The following is a 16,196-nucleotide window of genomic DNA, read 5'->3' as shown; positions in this document are numbered from 1 at the left end:
TCTCTGCCTTTTAGCTTTTGTATCCCCTTCCTTGCTTACCACACATCGGCTAGATTTGCCTTTAACATCAGTAGTATCCAAGCTTAGAGAACGTGCCAATTTCTTGATTCTTCTGTATCCAGAACCCCCAGTTATCTTTTGTGTATCTTTAATTTTCATCTTTTCCATTATCTCCGTGTGAGTATCCTCCTCCATTGGCTCTGATTGTAAACTTTCTCCAATAATTTTCACAGCTCCCTCCTCCCCACTAGCCCGATCCATTCCAACTTTAGAAGAATTTTCTAGAGGAGAAGACTTACCTTGAGATAACTCTGGAATCCCCTTATTTCTAGACATCAACTGTAATTGACGTCTCATAGTGTTTGGCTCATTGTAATTGCTTAGTGTGCTAGAGGGGCTTTCATTGCCCGTTGACCCTCTATTTTGGCCTTTCCATGTCCCATAGGATTTATGTTTAAAGGGGGAAGCTCTAAGGGAAGGGGCAAAAGGCCAATTTTCCCAACATCTTCTTGTTCTGTAGTAATACAGTCATCCAACACATGTCCGATCATCCCACATAGGTAGCAAAAATTTGGAAGGTTTTCATACCTAAAGTATACCCAACATGCTGCTCCCAAGCTATTTCGAATGTATGTGCCCCTCACCAGTGCCTTGTTAATGTCGACCTCTACCCGAACTCTAACACTGCTCCCCATCGTACCTATATCTTCCTCTTGTAATATGATAACCTTTCCAATTTTGCTAGCAACCATACTGATTAATCGTTGGTCTCTTCTGTCCAATGGGAGATCATGAATCCTAACCCAGAAACCACAGTGGTTAATTTCAATATCAGATGGCTGCTCAAATCCTTGAACCTCTGACATAAGAATCAGTTGTCTATCAAACTGCCAAGGTCCATTCTGCAGAACCCATGCTTTATCTCTTGGAGAATCTAAAATACACATAAAAGTTCCTTTTCCGATTTCTTCTAGTTTAAAATCTTCAGTGATTTTCCACATACCTGATAATGCTCCATGTAAAGCTCGCAGATTAGGGGGTTTATGGGGCAGCAAGCGACATAGCAAAGCATTGCGATGAGGGTTGGGATGTCCCTACGTACCAATTCGTCATCTTCCACATCAATTACCTCTTTTTCTTTGTCGGATAATGAGAGCTGCTTGCACATCTCCACTATCTTTTTATCCATGGCTTCAGTAGTACACAGACAACGACCCGCGACGGCGCCACTTCCACAAAGGTTCGAAACCCTACCAAGAGGGGAGAAGGTTCCACAAAGGGTTGTATTCCTGTTTTTTTATTACAACTTTATATCAACTAGTAAATTACTGGATACTAGTAGGCTATGCATTGTAATAACATGCTTAATGTGTGTGATACAGGACACAACAAGTTGGAAGAAGACTGGCTTGGCTAGAGAGCATGAATGTCTTTATTACCTAGAATACCCATTACCAAATAGGGTCTGTTCTGTTTTTTCAATTAAAGCCAATGTATGGCATTTATGCTTTAGCCATCCCTTTTATGAGGGATTGAAAGGCCTCAACTTATCTTGTAATGACTTTGATTCCTCCAAGGCAATACCATGTGATATTTGTCAAAAGGCTAAACAGAAAAAGCAACCCTTTTCATTAAGTCATAGCATAGCAAAAGAGTGCTTCGACATGATACACGTTGATATATTGGGTCCAGTAAAAGAATCATACTCTAACAAGCATTATTTCCTAACCATACTTGACGACCATATCAGGTATACATGGATCACATTAATGCAAACAAAGGGCAAAGCGAGCACATCATTACAACAATTCTGCAAATATGTCAATAGACAGTTCAACAAACACATAAAAACAATAAGAACGGAGAACGACCCTGAGTTCATCATGAAGGATTTTTATGCAAATAATGGCATCACACACCAAACATCCTGTCCAGAAACGCCACAACAGAACAACAGAGTAGAAAGAAAGCATCAGGATATCATGAACACCACAAAAACACTTATGTTCCAAAGTTCTTTGCCTAAGGAATATTGGCCAGAGGCAGTCAGCCATGTTGTCTACCTCATAAATAGTTTACCATAAACGCCTATTCAGGGGCAAACTCCTTACGAACGCATATATGGAGAGAAGGCCACCCTAGAAGATTTGAAAGTATTTGGATGCCTAGCGTATGCTTCAACGCTAGATAGACATAAAAACAAATTCACAAAAAGAGCGGTCAAGTGTACATTCCTGGGTTATCGACATGGCATAAAGGGTTTCAAACTTTTAAACCTAACCACTAATGTCATTTTCTTTTCCAGGCATGTCAAATTCTTTGAACAGCTTTTCCCACTTTTAGAAAGGAACCAAAGAACAGAAGTACCATTCTGCAGTGAAGAAGAACTGGACTCACTACACAAGGCATCCATGAGTGAGGATGAAGATGAACAATACAACACAGACCCACAACAAGCATTACAAGAGACAACACAACATGTTGATGATACACAGGCTGATAATGAACTTTATGAGCCAATAGAGACAACAATTGATGAAAATCAACAAAACACTAGGAGACCTCAGAGGACAAGGAAACTTCCGACCTATTTCAAGGACTATCATTTAGCATTAGTACAAGGCTCCCCCTTGCCTTGCCTCACAAATTCTCCACATGCTTTATCCAAGCATCTTTCGTATGACAAACTCTCTCCGGCCAAGAGGGCTTTCACAATCAACCTCACTTATCATAGGGAGCCTGCCACATATAAAGAAGCAAAGTCAGACAAGAATTGGGAACAAGCAATGAAGAATGAATTGACGTCTTTAGAAGCAAATCAAACATGGGATCTGGTCACTTTACCTGATGGAAAGAGGTCCATAAGCTGTCGGTGGGTTTACAAGATTAAGCATAAAGCAGACAGGAGCATTGCAAGATTTAAAGCTAGGCTGGTGGCCAAAGGGTACACCCAACAAGAAGGAGTGGATTTCACAACTACCTTCACCCCTGTAGCAAAATTTACAACGATTAAAGCTTTCCTAGCAATGGCCATTGCCAAAAATTGGTACATACATCAATTAGATATTGATAACGCCTACTTACATAGAGAGTTGAATGAAGATATCTACATGACCTTGCCGCCAAGAATGATTGCGTAGGACACACGGCAGGTGTGCAAGCTCAATAAGGCTCTTTATGGACTTCGCCAAGCAGGCAGGCAATGGAGCCCCAAGTTAACGACAACCATTAAAAGGATGGGGTTCGTTCAGTCAGTGGCTGATCCATCCTTATTCACAATGAATGAAGCAGCACATGCAACAGTATTATTGATCTATGTTGACGATGTTATTCTTGCAGGAAGTAACATGTAGACCATCACTTTGGCCAAAAGGCATTTGGATGAGACATTCAGCATCAAGGATCTTGGAAATATACATTATTTCCTTGGATTCGAGTTCTCTCGTAACAATCAAAGGCTCCACATGTCACAAAGAAAATACACATTAGAGTTATTGCACGAAATGGGATTCCATTGACTGTAAGCCAGCCTCATCCCTAACCTTACCAAATTATAAACCAAACACAAATGAAAAACCACTTCCAGAAAACACGCCATACAGACAGCTTATAGGAAAGTTGCTCCATCTTACACATACAAGACCAGACATCACATACATAGTAAACCTCATGCAACCAACCACAGAAGATGAAAATAGAGCACAAAGAGTGCTACGACACCTCAAGGGGACGATCGGTATGGGCTTGTTTTTTCCGGCATGCAACGATCTACAATTATAAGCTTTCATAAACTCCGATTGGGCAACTTGCCTAGGAACGCTTAGATCGGTCACAGGTTACTCCGTTTTCCTTGGATTTGCTCTAATTTTCTAGAGATCCAAGAAACAAAACACCATCTCAAGGTCCTCCTCCGAAGCTAAGTATAGAGCCATGGCTTCAACCGCATGTGAGCTCCACTAGCTCATAAACCTTCTACAAGACCTAGACTCACCACCGTCTACATCATCTCTCCTTTTCTATGACAACACATCGGCTATGCCCATAGCTCAAAACCCAGTTTTTCACGAGCGAACGAAACACATAGACATTGATTGTCATGTGATCCATGAACGTGTTCAGGCAGGACTCATACGACTGATGACGATCCCATCTGTTTTGCAACTGGCAGATTTATTCACCAAGGCACAACATTCGCCACAACTGAAGTTCTTGTTAAGCAAACTAGGCTTGAAGAGTCTGTACCAAGCATAGTTTAAGGAAGGGTATTGAAGCAACATGAATAAACAAGGAAGAGTTTTTCTTATTAATATAGAAGAAACGAAGAATCACGAAGAAAAAGAGAAGAATAAACTTTTGGATTTCCAATCTGAAAGAGAGAAGAAGTTGAAGAAGATAAGTTGTTTGTCTGACAAAACACAAGCTTCCAAAAATATAAATGAAGCTTGCGTAACCTTTCAATTGCATGTGGGCAATCTTGTCTTTGCGCAGCCCTTAGGGTATTTTCGTCCTTCAACATTTGCGGTATATTCTAGAAACAATCCACCACTTTATAATAGTCCCAACTGCATCCAATATTAGCTCAAATTGATCACCACCATCCATCACAATCAGATTTGATCTATGGTTCAGATTGGGACATTTGTCTTGTCCTTATTTTTTTAGCCTTTAAGTTTACTTGCTCAGCACACCTAGCATTAGTATAAAATATAATAGTTAGCATATTATTATCTAATGAGAATATTTGGAATTATTTTCACCTCATTCACTTTAATATAGAACACGTATATATTTTATTTTTCAACTCTAAAAACTGGAATATAAGTGACTAGTTAGAATTGATAATCAAGGGCGTTTTAGAAACCATTCAGGCATGCGTTTAAGACCTTCCATTCACTTTAATTGGAATGTTTGAACGTAGTTCATTCAAATTTTCATTATCTAGTGATAAAATTAAATGTAAATTTTTATAATTTTATAAGTCAAAAGCAAATTTACATTGAGAAATTCTATTATGAATTGGAACGTATTTATCTCTCGATTCAAATAATGATATATTATCTCTCAGATTGACTTGACATAGATAAATAAAAATAAGAGTTGCTAGCCTAGAGGAGATCTTTTCGACATTCTCATGTAAAACCAAGATTCATTTCCATGGACCTTGAATGACCAAATGAATTTGGTCATTCACCGTTAGATTCAAGCTTATTAGGATCATATGGTGGAGATTCAAACAATCCTAAAACTTAGATTTAATAAGTTTGGATTTAACGGTGAATGACTAAATTCATTTCGCCATTCAGTTCCAGGTGATTACTGTTCTTCTAAACTCAATTTTCAATTTGAAAGAACCTACCGCAAACCATTTCTATAATTTTTTTTTTTTTACTTTCTTCTCTAGTCCAAACTGGACGGAAAGTTAAATGAAGATCGGAAGAAAAATAATCAATGATTTAATTCTTAAAACAGATAAAGATAAATTAATTATGGCAGTGATGATGGGTGGAGGCATTTGTATAATTTCTCCGATTAAAATGAGCAGCAAATAAGGGGAAAAGCTAAAACTGAGCAGAGCACACGAAACTCATCAAACTCAAAAAGAGCAGTAAAAGCCAGCAGCAGCTTACGAAAGCAAACCCCAACCTCTCTCTATCTCTCTACCAGTCCCATCCAATCAACCCAAAACAAGAAGACGACGACCAGCAAATAATGGGAAACTACGATCTCTCTTGGCCTTTTCTTCTTCTCCTATCACTATCATCACTGTAACTCCCTTCTTTTCAACCTCTCTCCACCATTACAATCACCTCCAAAACCGATCAGTTTTTGCTCTCTTTCTCTTCTCCCCCACAGCCAGTAAATGCGGGCTGTTTCACTATCGTCTCTTCAGGTTTGCTTTTCTTCTCTTTCTTTGATCGAGCTTTTTCAGCTTTTTTTTTTTCCTTTTAATATTCTTCTAATTGTTTATATCAGTCTTTTGCTATCTGTATTCCAGTTTAAGGATTGTTTAGATTATGTAAGATTAGATTCGTTTTCTGCTTTTTCCTTTACTTTCTTTTTCATAAGAAGTTGAAATTCGGGTTATTACATACTCGAATTTGAATCTCTGCTTCTGCATTTTTAGATTTGGTAAATGCGGGAAAAAATCTCTGTGAATTTTGATGTGAAATTTGTTGTCTGATTTGAGTTTGATGGATTTGCTTGTTTGAATTTAGGGTTCCAACGTGAAAATCAGCTGTGAAGCTTGAAGTTGGTGAAAAGGCGAAAATGGAGGCGAGAATGAAGAAGTATAATAGGCAGTTGAGTCCAGAAAGAGCAAAGGTGTGGACGGAAAGGTCACCCAAGTACCAGCAGAATAGGAAAGTGCCTGTGGTCTACTATCTCTGTAGAAATCGTCAGCTTGAGCATCCTCACTTCATTGAAGTTCCTCTTTCTTCACCAGATGGTCTTTACCTGAAAGGTAGTTGAATTCCATTCTGTTTTTTTGGGGGATTATATTTTCTTTTGAGTTTATTCTGAGATTTCACCTGTTGTGCAGATGTCATTGAGAGGCTTAATGTGTTGAGAGGCAGAGGGATGGCTTCTATGTATTCGTGGTCCTGCAAGAGGTCAACTCAGTTACCTGCCTCTTTTTCATGTTTTATTTTTTCTCCTGCTCTTTCCATTCTGCTTTTCCTTTTGTTTTTTAATCTCTGAACTCTTCTCGTTGTTGCAGAAGCTACAAGAATGGATTTGTTTGGCATGACCTTTCTGATGATGACCTAATTGTACCTGCTCATGGAAATGAATATGTTCTTAAAGGTTCTGAACTCTTTGATGAGTCCAATTCAGGTAGATTTTTTGATCTTATCCTTGTCATTGCTTAATTGTTTATGACATTGGTAAAAGCATATAAATAAAAGCCCTGATAGCTTCGAATATATCTCCTCAGACAATCTTGCTACTGTTGTGACCACGAAAAAGCAAAATCTCAAGCAATTGCCAGAACCTGCATCTTTAAGGTGTCAAGATGATGCCTCATCATCTTCAAGCATGAATGGGAAGGAAACAAAGAGTTCTCAGGAAGATGAGCTCTCCCCACCGCTTCAACGTCCTGGCTCATCTGGTGTGTCACCAGAGTCTAGAGATGGCAAGAATTCCGCCTGGAATGGTTCTCTAAGCTTGACAGAGTACAAGGTCTATAAAAGTGATAGATTAGCTGATGCCTCAACTCAGACTGAGGAAAATGCGAGCAGACCTAAAACCCGAGTAACTTGTACAAGGGGTGTTTCAACTGATGATGGTTCATCAGAACATGAATCCGGTGATAATTATCAAAACCATGTTCCTCGTGTCAAGGAGAACTCTGAGATCAGCGAGAATTCAGTTTCCCCTCCCCCATCATCCTCTAGTGCATCTTCTTCAGGTGGAAAGACTGAAACTTTGGAGTCCCTTATTAGAGCTGATGTTAGCAAAATCAACAGCTTTAGGATCCTTGAAGAGGAAGAAATTCGAATACCAAGCCATGCAAGGCTCAAGGCCAGTAATATGTTGATGCAATTGATCTCCTGTGGGTCAATTTCGGTGAAAGATCACAGTTTCGGAGTCATTCCAACCTACAAGCCCAGATTTTCCCATACAAAATTTGGTTCTCCATTTTTCTCTACTTCATTAATGTTAGGGGAGCTTGATTGCCTTGCAGACAATCCAAGGTTTATGGGTCTGAGATTGGAAGACAAAGAATATTTCAGTGGCAGCCTGGTAGAGACAAAAATGGCTAAGGAAGAAGGAGATGGAATTAGTACTCTAAAACGTTCTTCTTCCTACAACGCAGACAGGTAAACTTCTAAGCATATTGAGTCATTGTGTGAATGATAGTCTAGTACTGATATCAATCTCCAATTACGAAATCTAGCTTAGGGTTATTACTTGCGTTTGCTTTTTGGTTATCATTATTTTTGGTATTGGTTTTAGATTCTAAACACAAATCAACAGAAACTGGTTCCGAATATTACATAGGCTAGAGAACTTTTCCGCATACAATTCAAGTGCTGACTCTGAGTTTAGAATTCTAGTATTTGATACATATTTCTATGATTTAAGTTCTAAAAAGTAAGATGCATCAACTAATTCTTGATTGGAATAGTCCTGAATGAGTTGCATTCATAGTTTTGTAGATGATCTTGGATTCTTCCGTACCTACCTTTTGTGATTCACATTTAATTTGTGGAGCTAAATCAAATTGCAGGATTTCTAAGCAACTGGATTCAACCGAGGAAAATGGTGAGTCTACCTCTGGCCGTACCAAGTGCATCCCGATATCAATAAAGGCATCGATAAGCAAGCAACCAAAAACTGAGTCTATGAGATCACCTGTTTCTGATAAACCTCGGAATTCTTCCGAAGGGCCTGATGGCTCTGAAGCTACTCATAGTTGCGCATCGAATGGAAGCAGCAGAAGAATCACCGAACCAATTTTAGGTAAGAAACAGGGGAAGAAGCTTGATTCTTTCAGGGAAGAGAAAGAGAAGATGATCAAAATAGAAGAAAGTTAAGCATCGACTCCGATTTAATCAATCAAAATTCTCTATAGTTCCCTCTCCAAATCCATTAATATCTGTTTAAATTTCTTTTCAACAGGCTTGCTTCAGGAGCTCGGGTTATAATCCAATCAAAGGCGCCTTGTGATGCTGTTGCTTGCAGCTGAAAGATCACATTTGGGATGTCAGGCAAATGGGTAACAGATTTTTTTTTTCTTTCCACTGTCAAAAAAGAAAGCATCTTTACTGTGTAATCTTATTGGTTGAAAACTGTGTTTGAATTTCAAATGATGTTGATTTCTTGGCGGGTCTAAAGTGATGATTCTGTAAATTTAAAAAAGTTTTAGAAAGAGGAAAACCACTCATTTGCAGAGGGTAAAATCAGGAGTGGTCCCCTTTAGGTTCAGCTTTCTTAAACGGGACAAATGCCTTTTTTTTCACTGACTAGAGTTTCAATGTTTCCCATTAATACTTTTTTCTCATTGCCCATGCTGTCTGAATTCCAGTCATGCTGGCTGAGTAGAACTTCATCGGAGAGATGAACATTCTTCCCTCAGTTTCTAACTAGCGAGACAAACATCAAATTCGGCTAAAATCGTGTGGCTTATTTCACTTTCTATAAAAGAAATAAGCCATGCATTTTTAACTAATCAATGACTCAAATGTGTAAAATTATAACTGATTGAGGATATAATGCTTCGGATTTAAAGATTAGAAGCTGAATTATAAACAAAATGTGGATAAGGTCTAAATTTTACCCTTAACATTTTGGGAAAGTGTAAATATACCTTAACGGTTAACCTAAGAAAAATGTTGGGGCACATTTGGATTTTATCCCAACAAATGAGATTTGGACAAAATTGCAAGAAGAAACCTTCCGATTTTACACATTTGCCAAGATGTCTTTGTAGTTTAAAAGTTTTTAGACTGATTGTAATATTTTGATTTACAAATATTGAATATTTTGTGATTTGTAATAACATTGTCCGTAGAGTTATATTTAAATTTCCAAGCACCCGATGCTTGGAGGACCCCATAGGGGAATGACATGTCGTTTTTCTTACGGGTCCTTCTGAGCACCGGACGCTTGCCATAATTTCCCCGCAAATTAGATTCAAAGCTGCAAATAGATCTATGAGACTAATTTGTCCCCCTTTCACTTTCAATTTCACTTTAAAATTTGAATTTCTATATTGAGCTACAATAGTAAATAAATATTTATGCAGAGGAATTTAATTCTGGAATGCTGGCAGGAATCCTAGGCGAATAGTAATCATTCATGAGATGTTGTCTGGGTTTTGAAAGTAGGAGTGTAGTAGTAGTAGTAATATAAAATAAAATAAAATAAAAGGTCTCTCTTACTGGTTGACTCGTCAATAATGGAAAAAGTAGTTGACTTTTTGAACTATTGTTTTCGAAAAAATCAAAACAAGTTCCAAGTCAATAATTTAGAATGAATACACAGTAAAAAAACAAAAAAGGTAATTATAGTTGTATTATTTATTACAGTATATGGTGAAATTGAATATCATAATCATTATTTGGGTTGAAAAGAAGTATTATTTTGATCTTTGTATTGAGCTACAGGACAGACACAGACAGTGCCTTTGAATTGCAACTACTGCTACTCCTTTTGACTTCCACTTCTCTTTCAAACATTATTGCTATTTTCCCTCTAGAATTGGCAATTGAAATGAAATTACTTTCAATTGCCAATTCTAGAGGGAAAAACACTTCAATCATACTGGAGAAATATTTTCCAACTATCCCAAAGGGGTTGTTTTCAATCTTATGGGTAGAATACCCCTAGTTACGATTTACTCGTATCGTATACCATGCATATACTGTCCGCTTTCGTCTAAATTTAACACATTGGATTTTACAGTTTTAAGGCGTATCTATATGCATTAAAAATTCACCATATTATTATTAAGAGTAAAGTAAAAAAAACCAATGTGCTTTTACTTTTTTGTCAAACTAAAATCTAATTTTTTTTTTGTTCAAATGGGAATTTTTGGTTTTCGTTTTGCTAAAAACAAAGATAATTTAGTTTGACACTATAAAAATAACTGTTAATTCCAAAAACTAGGAGGATTTGACAAACCACCGTCACTGTTTAACGGTGCAGACTATCAGGTTTGTTTAGGCGCAAAAAAAAAAAAAAAAACCATAGGTACCGATCTGTAAAAACATGAAACCATAGATTTTTTTAATAAAAATCAGCCCTTAAAATTCTTATAATATTCTCTCATGTTTTTATACGTGAGTTTAATTAATAAAAATAATAAAATTAAAATTATTAATTATGAAAACGTTATATTTATCCATTAATTTATTATTTTATGATATTGAAATATTAAATGTTTCGCGATACAATTTTCACCCAATTAGCAATCATCTCATTAATTTTCATCTAAATTAAACCACATGTGATTGGTGGCTATAGGTGAATATCATTGTTATAAAATAAAGGGATTTGGCAAAACACAAATATTTTTTAAAATGTAGAAGTTGAATTACTCTATATATTTTAAAGTAAAAGGTAAAATTACAAAAGAGTACTTACCAAATATTCGAAATTTTGGAGCTTGTATGTACTGGACTATTTGACAACACAAGTAGTAGTATTATTTAAATTTGAATTTTGATGATGGGTCCTAAATTTGTAACCCCCACCACAGGTTTTGCTTAAAAACATAGTAGAGCATTAAATAGAAACATGAAATTCTCGAAATTGCAGAATAAGAAGCATTATTTATCATCTCTTGTCCTATTCTTAAGGTCTGCAGGCAGGCAGGCTTTGTCCATACCCAAATTCCCTGGCCTTTTCTGATTCTTTATGTTTATTTTTTCAAACACATTAAAACAACACAAGTTTGTTTTTTTTTACTCACAAACAAACATGTTGGTGGCTTCGATTGGATAAATTGTCGGATATTATTTTCTTCCATTTTGAATTAATTAAAGTGTCCGACCGGCCTGGGCCAAAGCCAATCAAGCCCGGTCCAGCCTAATCAACAAATTAACTTCCAAGTTTGAATTTGCATAGGCACTATGAATAATTTGAATTTGATTTTCTACATAATTGCCTTTTTCTTTATTAAATTTTTTCCTGTTTGGATTTTAATAGTGAGTACAAAATCAATTGGAAGAAAAACACCCGTTACTGGATTGTTACTGCAATTATCGCAGCTGTTCTGACATCTAATATCGGTATTTAGAATACCAGAATTAAATGTCAATGACAAATATTGGGTATTGGACTCGATGATTCAATTATCATATTTTTTGCACTTGATAAGATGTTTTTAAATCTAGGTTTTGTTTTTTTATAACAAATCTAGGTTTTATACACTTAAATTTAACATTACAATATTTTTTTTTAAACTAAACATTATATTTGGATGTATTCTAAAGGATCATAAGTGTACTTCAATTGTAATTTTAATTTTATATCTTGTTAATATTGTTATTGTATATAAAACATTATTGTTTTGGAGTTAATAGTTTACGAATTTCTTGTGTTATGGTAATTTTAGTCAAATTAATTCAGATTTTAGACCATTATTCTTCAATATAATTTGAGATTTTCTCAACAATTATTGCAAAATAGATTTCACAATTATTTGTTCTTAATTCTTACAAAGCCAAAAATCTAAGTCGAAAGTCATCTTATGAATCTCAATACAAATTTGGGAATTGTTCTAAACACGTAGTAATAGAGAAGTTAGATTAATCCGGGGCAAGTAAAATGGAGAACACAGGACTAGTGGCGGAGTTAGAAAAACATACTCGGGGTCAGTGAAGAAAAATATATTAAAAATCACTATTTTTTGAGTAAGTAGATATGTTCATGAGTTCAAGTATTCGTATATGTCTGAATTCAATTGATCGGGTTTGGACAAGAAATAACATCAGCTATAATTTAGTCTATAACTGCATATTTCTAAACTATGTTGAAATTGTAAAAACAGAATGGTTGGATTTGACCCACTTAGTTTTAAATATAGTTTTTAAGCTTTTACTACTACGTAACAAATATATTTTCTTAAGAAAAGTTTATACAACATGGATTTAGAATTTAATTTTTAAATTTGAATCTTAACCATCTAAATTCATAGTGAGTTGTACATATTTTTTATATACAAACCTGTTAAGCCTTAGGATTAAACATCAACGATTGATATTTTTGTCAAAATTCCGTCATTGATATCAAATCCGTAAATATGAAATGTTTGGTTAAAATTGAAAAACAACTCCACTAATTTAGAAGAAACAATCAAGTAAATAGTTGAAAACCAACACAGAAATTTTAAAGGTTGATATCATTTTCAAGTAGATCTATCCAAGATTTCGTTAGCCTCTAAAATCCACCTCTCATGGTGGGGTTTGGAGATACAAATTTGGGAATTGACCCGGCTCGGTCTGTCTCTTTTGGCCCCCTATAAAATGGACTGGATTTATAATTTATTTCTAAACGCCAAACTCAACCCAGCTCGATCTGCCATATATATATATATATTAAGGATTAAGGTTTATAAATTATGGATCTATAATATATTTTTTAGTATTTAGAATTTATGAATTGGGGTCTAAAATTTTAAATTAGGATATAGAATCGTTTTTATTTATTTATGATATATTGAAAAAAATAATATATTTTTTTGAACAGAAAAAAAAAATATATTTAAAATTAATTTTGATGGTACGATTAGTTGTAATTTTATATATGATTTTCACTTAAAAAAACCCCATAAATATATAACTAAACTCAATTTGTAAAAAGTGGGCTTGAATGGTGCAGCTGGATATGAACATGTCACCTGGAATAAATATGCACAAAAGAAAATAAAAATGAAAAATTGCAATCACAAAAAGGGAAAGAGTGGATGATAAAACTAACGATAATGACTAAATTTAAATTTAACATTTTCGGTGAAGTGTAAATTTAAAATTAATTACTTCTTTCAAATTTAAATCTAACATTTTCAAGAAAGATCAACTTTAGCTTTATATTACCGAAATTTAATTTTTTTTTATTTGATCGTTATTTAACTATCACATTATGACCTTTTAAATATCAATTATTTTTATGATCTGTCACTAACATAGTTAGAAAAACCTGTTAAGATACTAACCATTAAATCTGTCACATATAAGTTAATTACAAAAATAATTGTCAAATTGTCTAAAATATTTACTGTGTTATTATATAGTTACAAATAATCAATTAAAAATATGCGAAACTGCTTTAGTTTATCAATAAAGTTGCTTGGAAAATCTAATGTGACAGTTAGATAATAGTTAAACCAAATTTTTTAAAATTTTCAGCAATATAAAATTAAAATTGACATTTAACACAAATTTGCACTCACCTAAAAAAAACATGAGAAAATTACACACAACTGCCAGTTTTAAAAACTATTTACAATAAAACAACCTTACTTTTTTATTATTGTCATATCACTACAAAGTCTTTTCATTTTGTCAAATTGTCAACCGTTCTATTTTATATTAATAATTAAACATAATTTTTAATACTCATATTTTTCATACAAAAGTTTGACTTATCCATTTTCTTTTTTTTTTTTTTTTTTTACTTAAACCTCATATATCCTTTCTTTTTTCTTCCTTTTTTTCATCCATCTTTCTCTACCAATTATATTCCTATATATACTATATTCTTTCAATTTATTCTATGATCATATATATTCTTTCTATAGTTTCCATTCCTTTTATAGTTTTTTCTATTTTTCGGTTTGAGGATCGTCGGACACCTTTTAAACGGGCCATCTTTCAATTAAAATTTTATGTGTATATTATGGTGCATGCTGTTTGCAGATGATATTGTGTTGGTTGAGGAGACGAAAGAAGGAGTGAAGATGAAGTTGGAACTATGGAGGCAAACTCTAGAATCTAGAGGCTTTAAGTTGAGTCGAAGTAAGACAGAATATTTGGAGTGTAAGTTTAGCGGCCGTAGGAGTAGGGAGGCAGGGACAATCATCCTAGATGGGAGAGTTGTTCAGGCCTCGGATTGCTTCCGGTATTTAGGATCTATTATCCAAACGGATGGAGAAGTAGATGGAGATGTTGCTCATAGGATTAAAGCTGGTTGGTCGAAGTGGAAGAGTGCTACGGGTTTCCTTTGTGATCCCGGCATGCCTAATAGATTGAAGGGAAAATTCTACCGGACGGCAATTAGACCAGCATTGTTATATGGTACGGAGTGTTGGGCAGTGAAACACTGCCACATCCATAAGATGTCGGTGGCGGAGATGCGTATGTTGAGATGGATGTGTGGTCACACGAGAAAGGACCGGGTGCGTAATGAAATAATTAGGACAAAAGTAGGGGTCACATCTATTGAGAATAAAATGAGAGAAAACCGACTAAGGTGGTTTGGCCATGTGAGACGTAGAGCGCTTGATGCGCCGGTTAGGAGAACCGAAGAGTGGCAAAGGGATGTAGTGGTGAGGGGTAGGGGAAGACCTAAGCAAACTTGGAGGAGGGTGATCGAGAGTGATATGAGTTTATTGGGAATTGAGGAAAATATGGTAGTGGATAGGACGGAGTGGAGGGAGCGAATCTGTGTCGCTGACACGACTTGATTTTCACGGTTTTATATGATGGTTCATGTTAGCCGACCCCGAATCATTTCGGGACTAAGGCTTTGTTGTTGTTGTTGTAGTATTAAAACTTAAGATCTAATTTAAGTGATTTAAAAACTTTAAATATTAAAATCAACCTTAATTAATCTACATCATATATTTTAGAGTCTATAATTTATAAATTAGAATATAACATTCAGGATTTATTTTTTAAAATATATGGTGTATATTTTAGGATCCATAATTCATAATTTAGAGTCTATGACTTATTTATACAATATAAGATTTATTTTAGAATTTAAGATTCATAAATTAAGATTTATAAATTTAGATATAAGGTCTATCTTTTAGAATCTAAATTTATATTTTTGAATCCAAAATTTTATATAAATATCTAAGTAATATATATATATATATATATATATATATATATATATATATATATATATATATATATATATATATATATATATATAACAAAATCAATTAACAATTCTAGTCTGTTATAAATTTATAAAAGGAGAAAATCACTTTATGAAAATCATAAAAAAAAAAAAAAAAAAAATCACTTTATGAAGGTTGGTTTTTTCATCAATCCCACTGATATCTTACCACGTTTTTTCTATCACCCTAGGAATTAGGTAACCACTTGACATTTGCAAGATAAAATTAATGATCTTGATATATTAAAAATAAAATTACCAGTATTGATTAAGAAATGAATATTATTGTCATATGTGACAGTTATGTAACCAACCCAAAAAACATTAGGGTCACATTCTATAAAGAAAAACGACGTCGTTGGAGTGTTGGTTTAAACTACTGGGCCAGTGGTATTCCAGAGATTTTATACTGTTTTTGGATTAGGATTGACTAATTGCTGAGTAGGACGCGGCCCACCAACCTTTATCCAATTTAACTACGGGGCCCTCCATATACAGTTGACTTCGCCCAGTCAGAAAAACAAATCTTGTCTATCCATTTATTAATAAATAAATAAATAAAAATGTTTGGAATAAGATATTTTGCAGAAAAATTCCAGCATATATACTGCCACTAGAAATTAAGC

At 34.7% G+C, this 16,196-nt stretch overlaps 1 protein-coding gene across 1 annotated transcript; it reads left to right on the top strand.

The window, feature by feature from the left end:
• Positions 1–5,518: 5,518 nt before the first annotated feature.
• LOC136223868 (protein SOSEKI 3) lies at positions 5,519–8,963 on the top strand. Its single transcript, XM_066012037.1, has 7 exons — positions 5,519–5,890; positions 6,216–6,460; positions 6,539–6,608; positions 6,716–6,831; positions 6,932–7,817; positions 8,228–8,530; positions 8,620–8,963. Exons 2-7 carry the CDS (start codon positions 6,268–6,270, stop codon positions 8,684–8,686), a joined length of 1,635 nt encoding a protein of 544 aa, XP_065868109.1. The 5' UTR covers positions 5,519–5,890; positions 6,216–6,267; the 3' UTR covers positions 8,687–8,963.
• Positions 8,964–16,196: the final 7,233 nt, after the last annotated feature.

The sequence above is a fragment of the Euphorbia lathyris genome, chromosome 3, assembly GCF_963576675.1.
Source record: "Euphorbia lathyris chromosome 3, ddEupLath1.1, whole genome shotgun sequence".
NCBI classification, from domain to species: domain Eukaryota; kingdom Viridiplantae; phylum Streptophyta; class Magnoliopsida; order Malpighiales; family Euphorbiaceae; genus Euphorbia; species Euphorbia lathyris.
The sequence above is the reverse complement of the archived record's forward strand: the minus strand, read 5'-3'. Positions and strand labels throughout refer to the sequence as shown.

What these genes read in the sequence shown, in the direction of transcription:
- LOC136223868 (XM_066012037.1), top strand. Translation starts at nt 6,268, where the DNA reads ATGGAGGCGAGAATGAAGAAGTATAATAGGCAGTTGAGTCCAGAAAGA. An exon ending in AGATGGTCTTTACCTGAAAG is followed by an intron (nt 6,461 to 6,538) that starts GTAGTTGAATTC and finishes CCTGTTGTGCAG; the next exon opens with ATGTCATTGAGAGGCTTAAT. An exon ending in CTTTGATGAGTCCAATTCAG is followed by an intron (nt 6,832 to 6,931) that starts GTAGATTTTTTG and finishes ATATCTCCTCAG; the next exon opens with ACAATCTTGCTACTGTTGTG.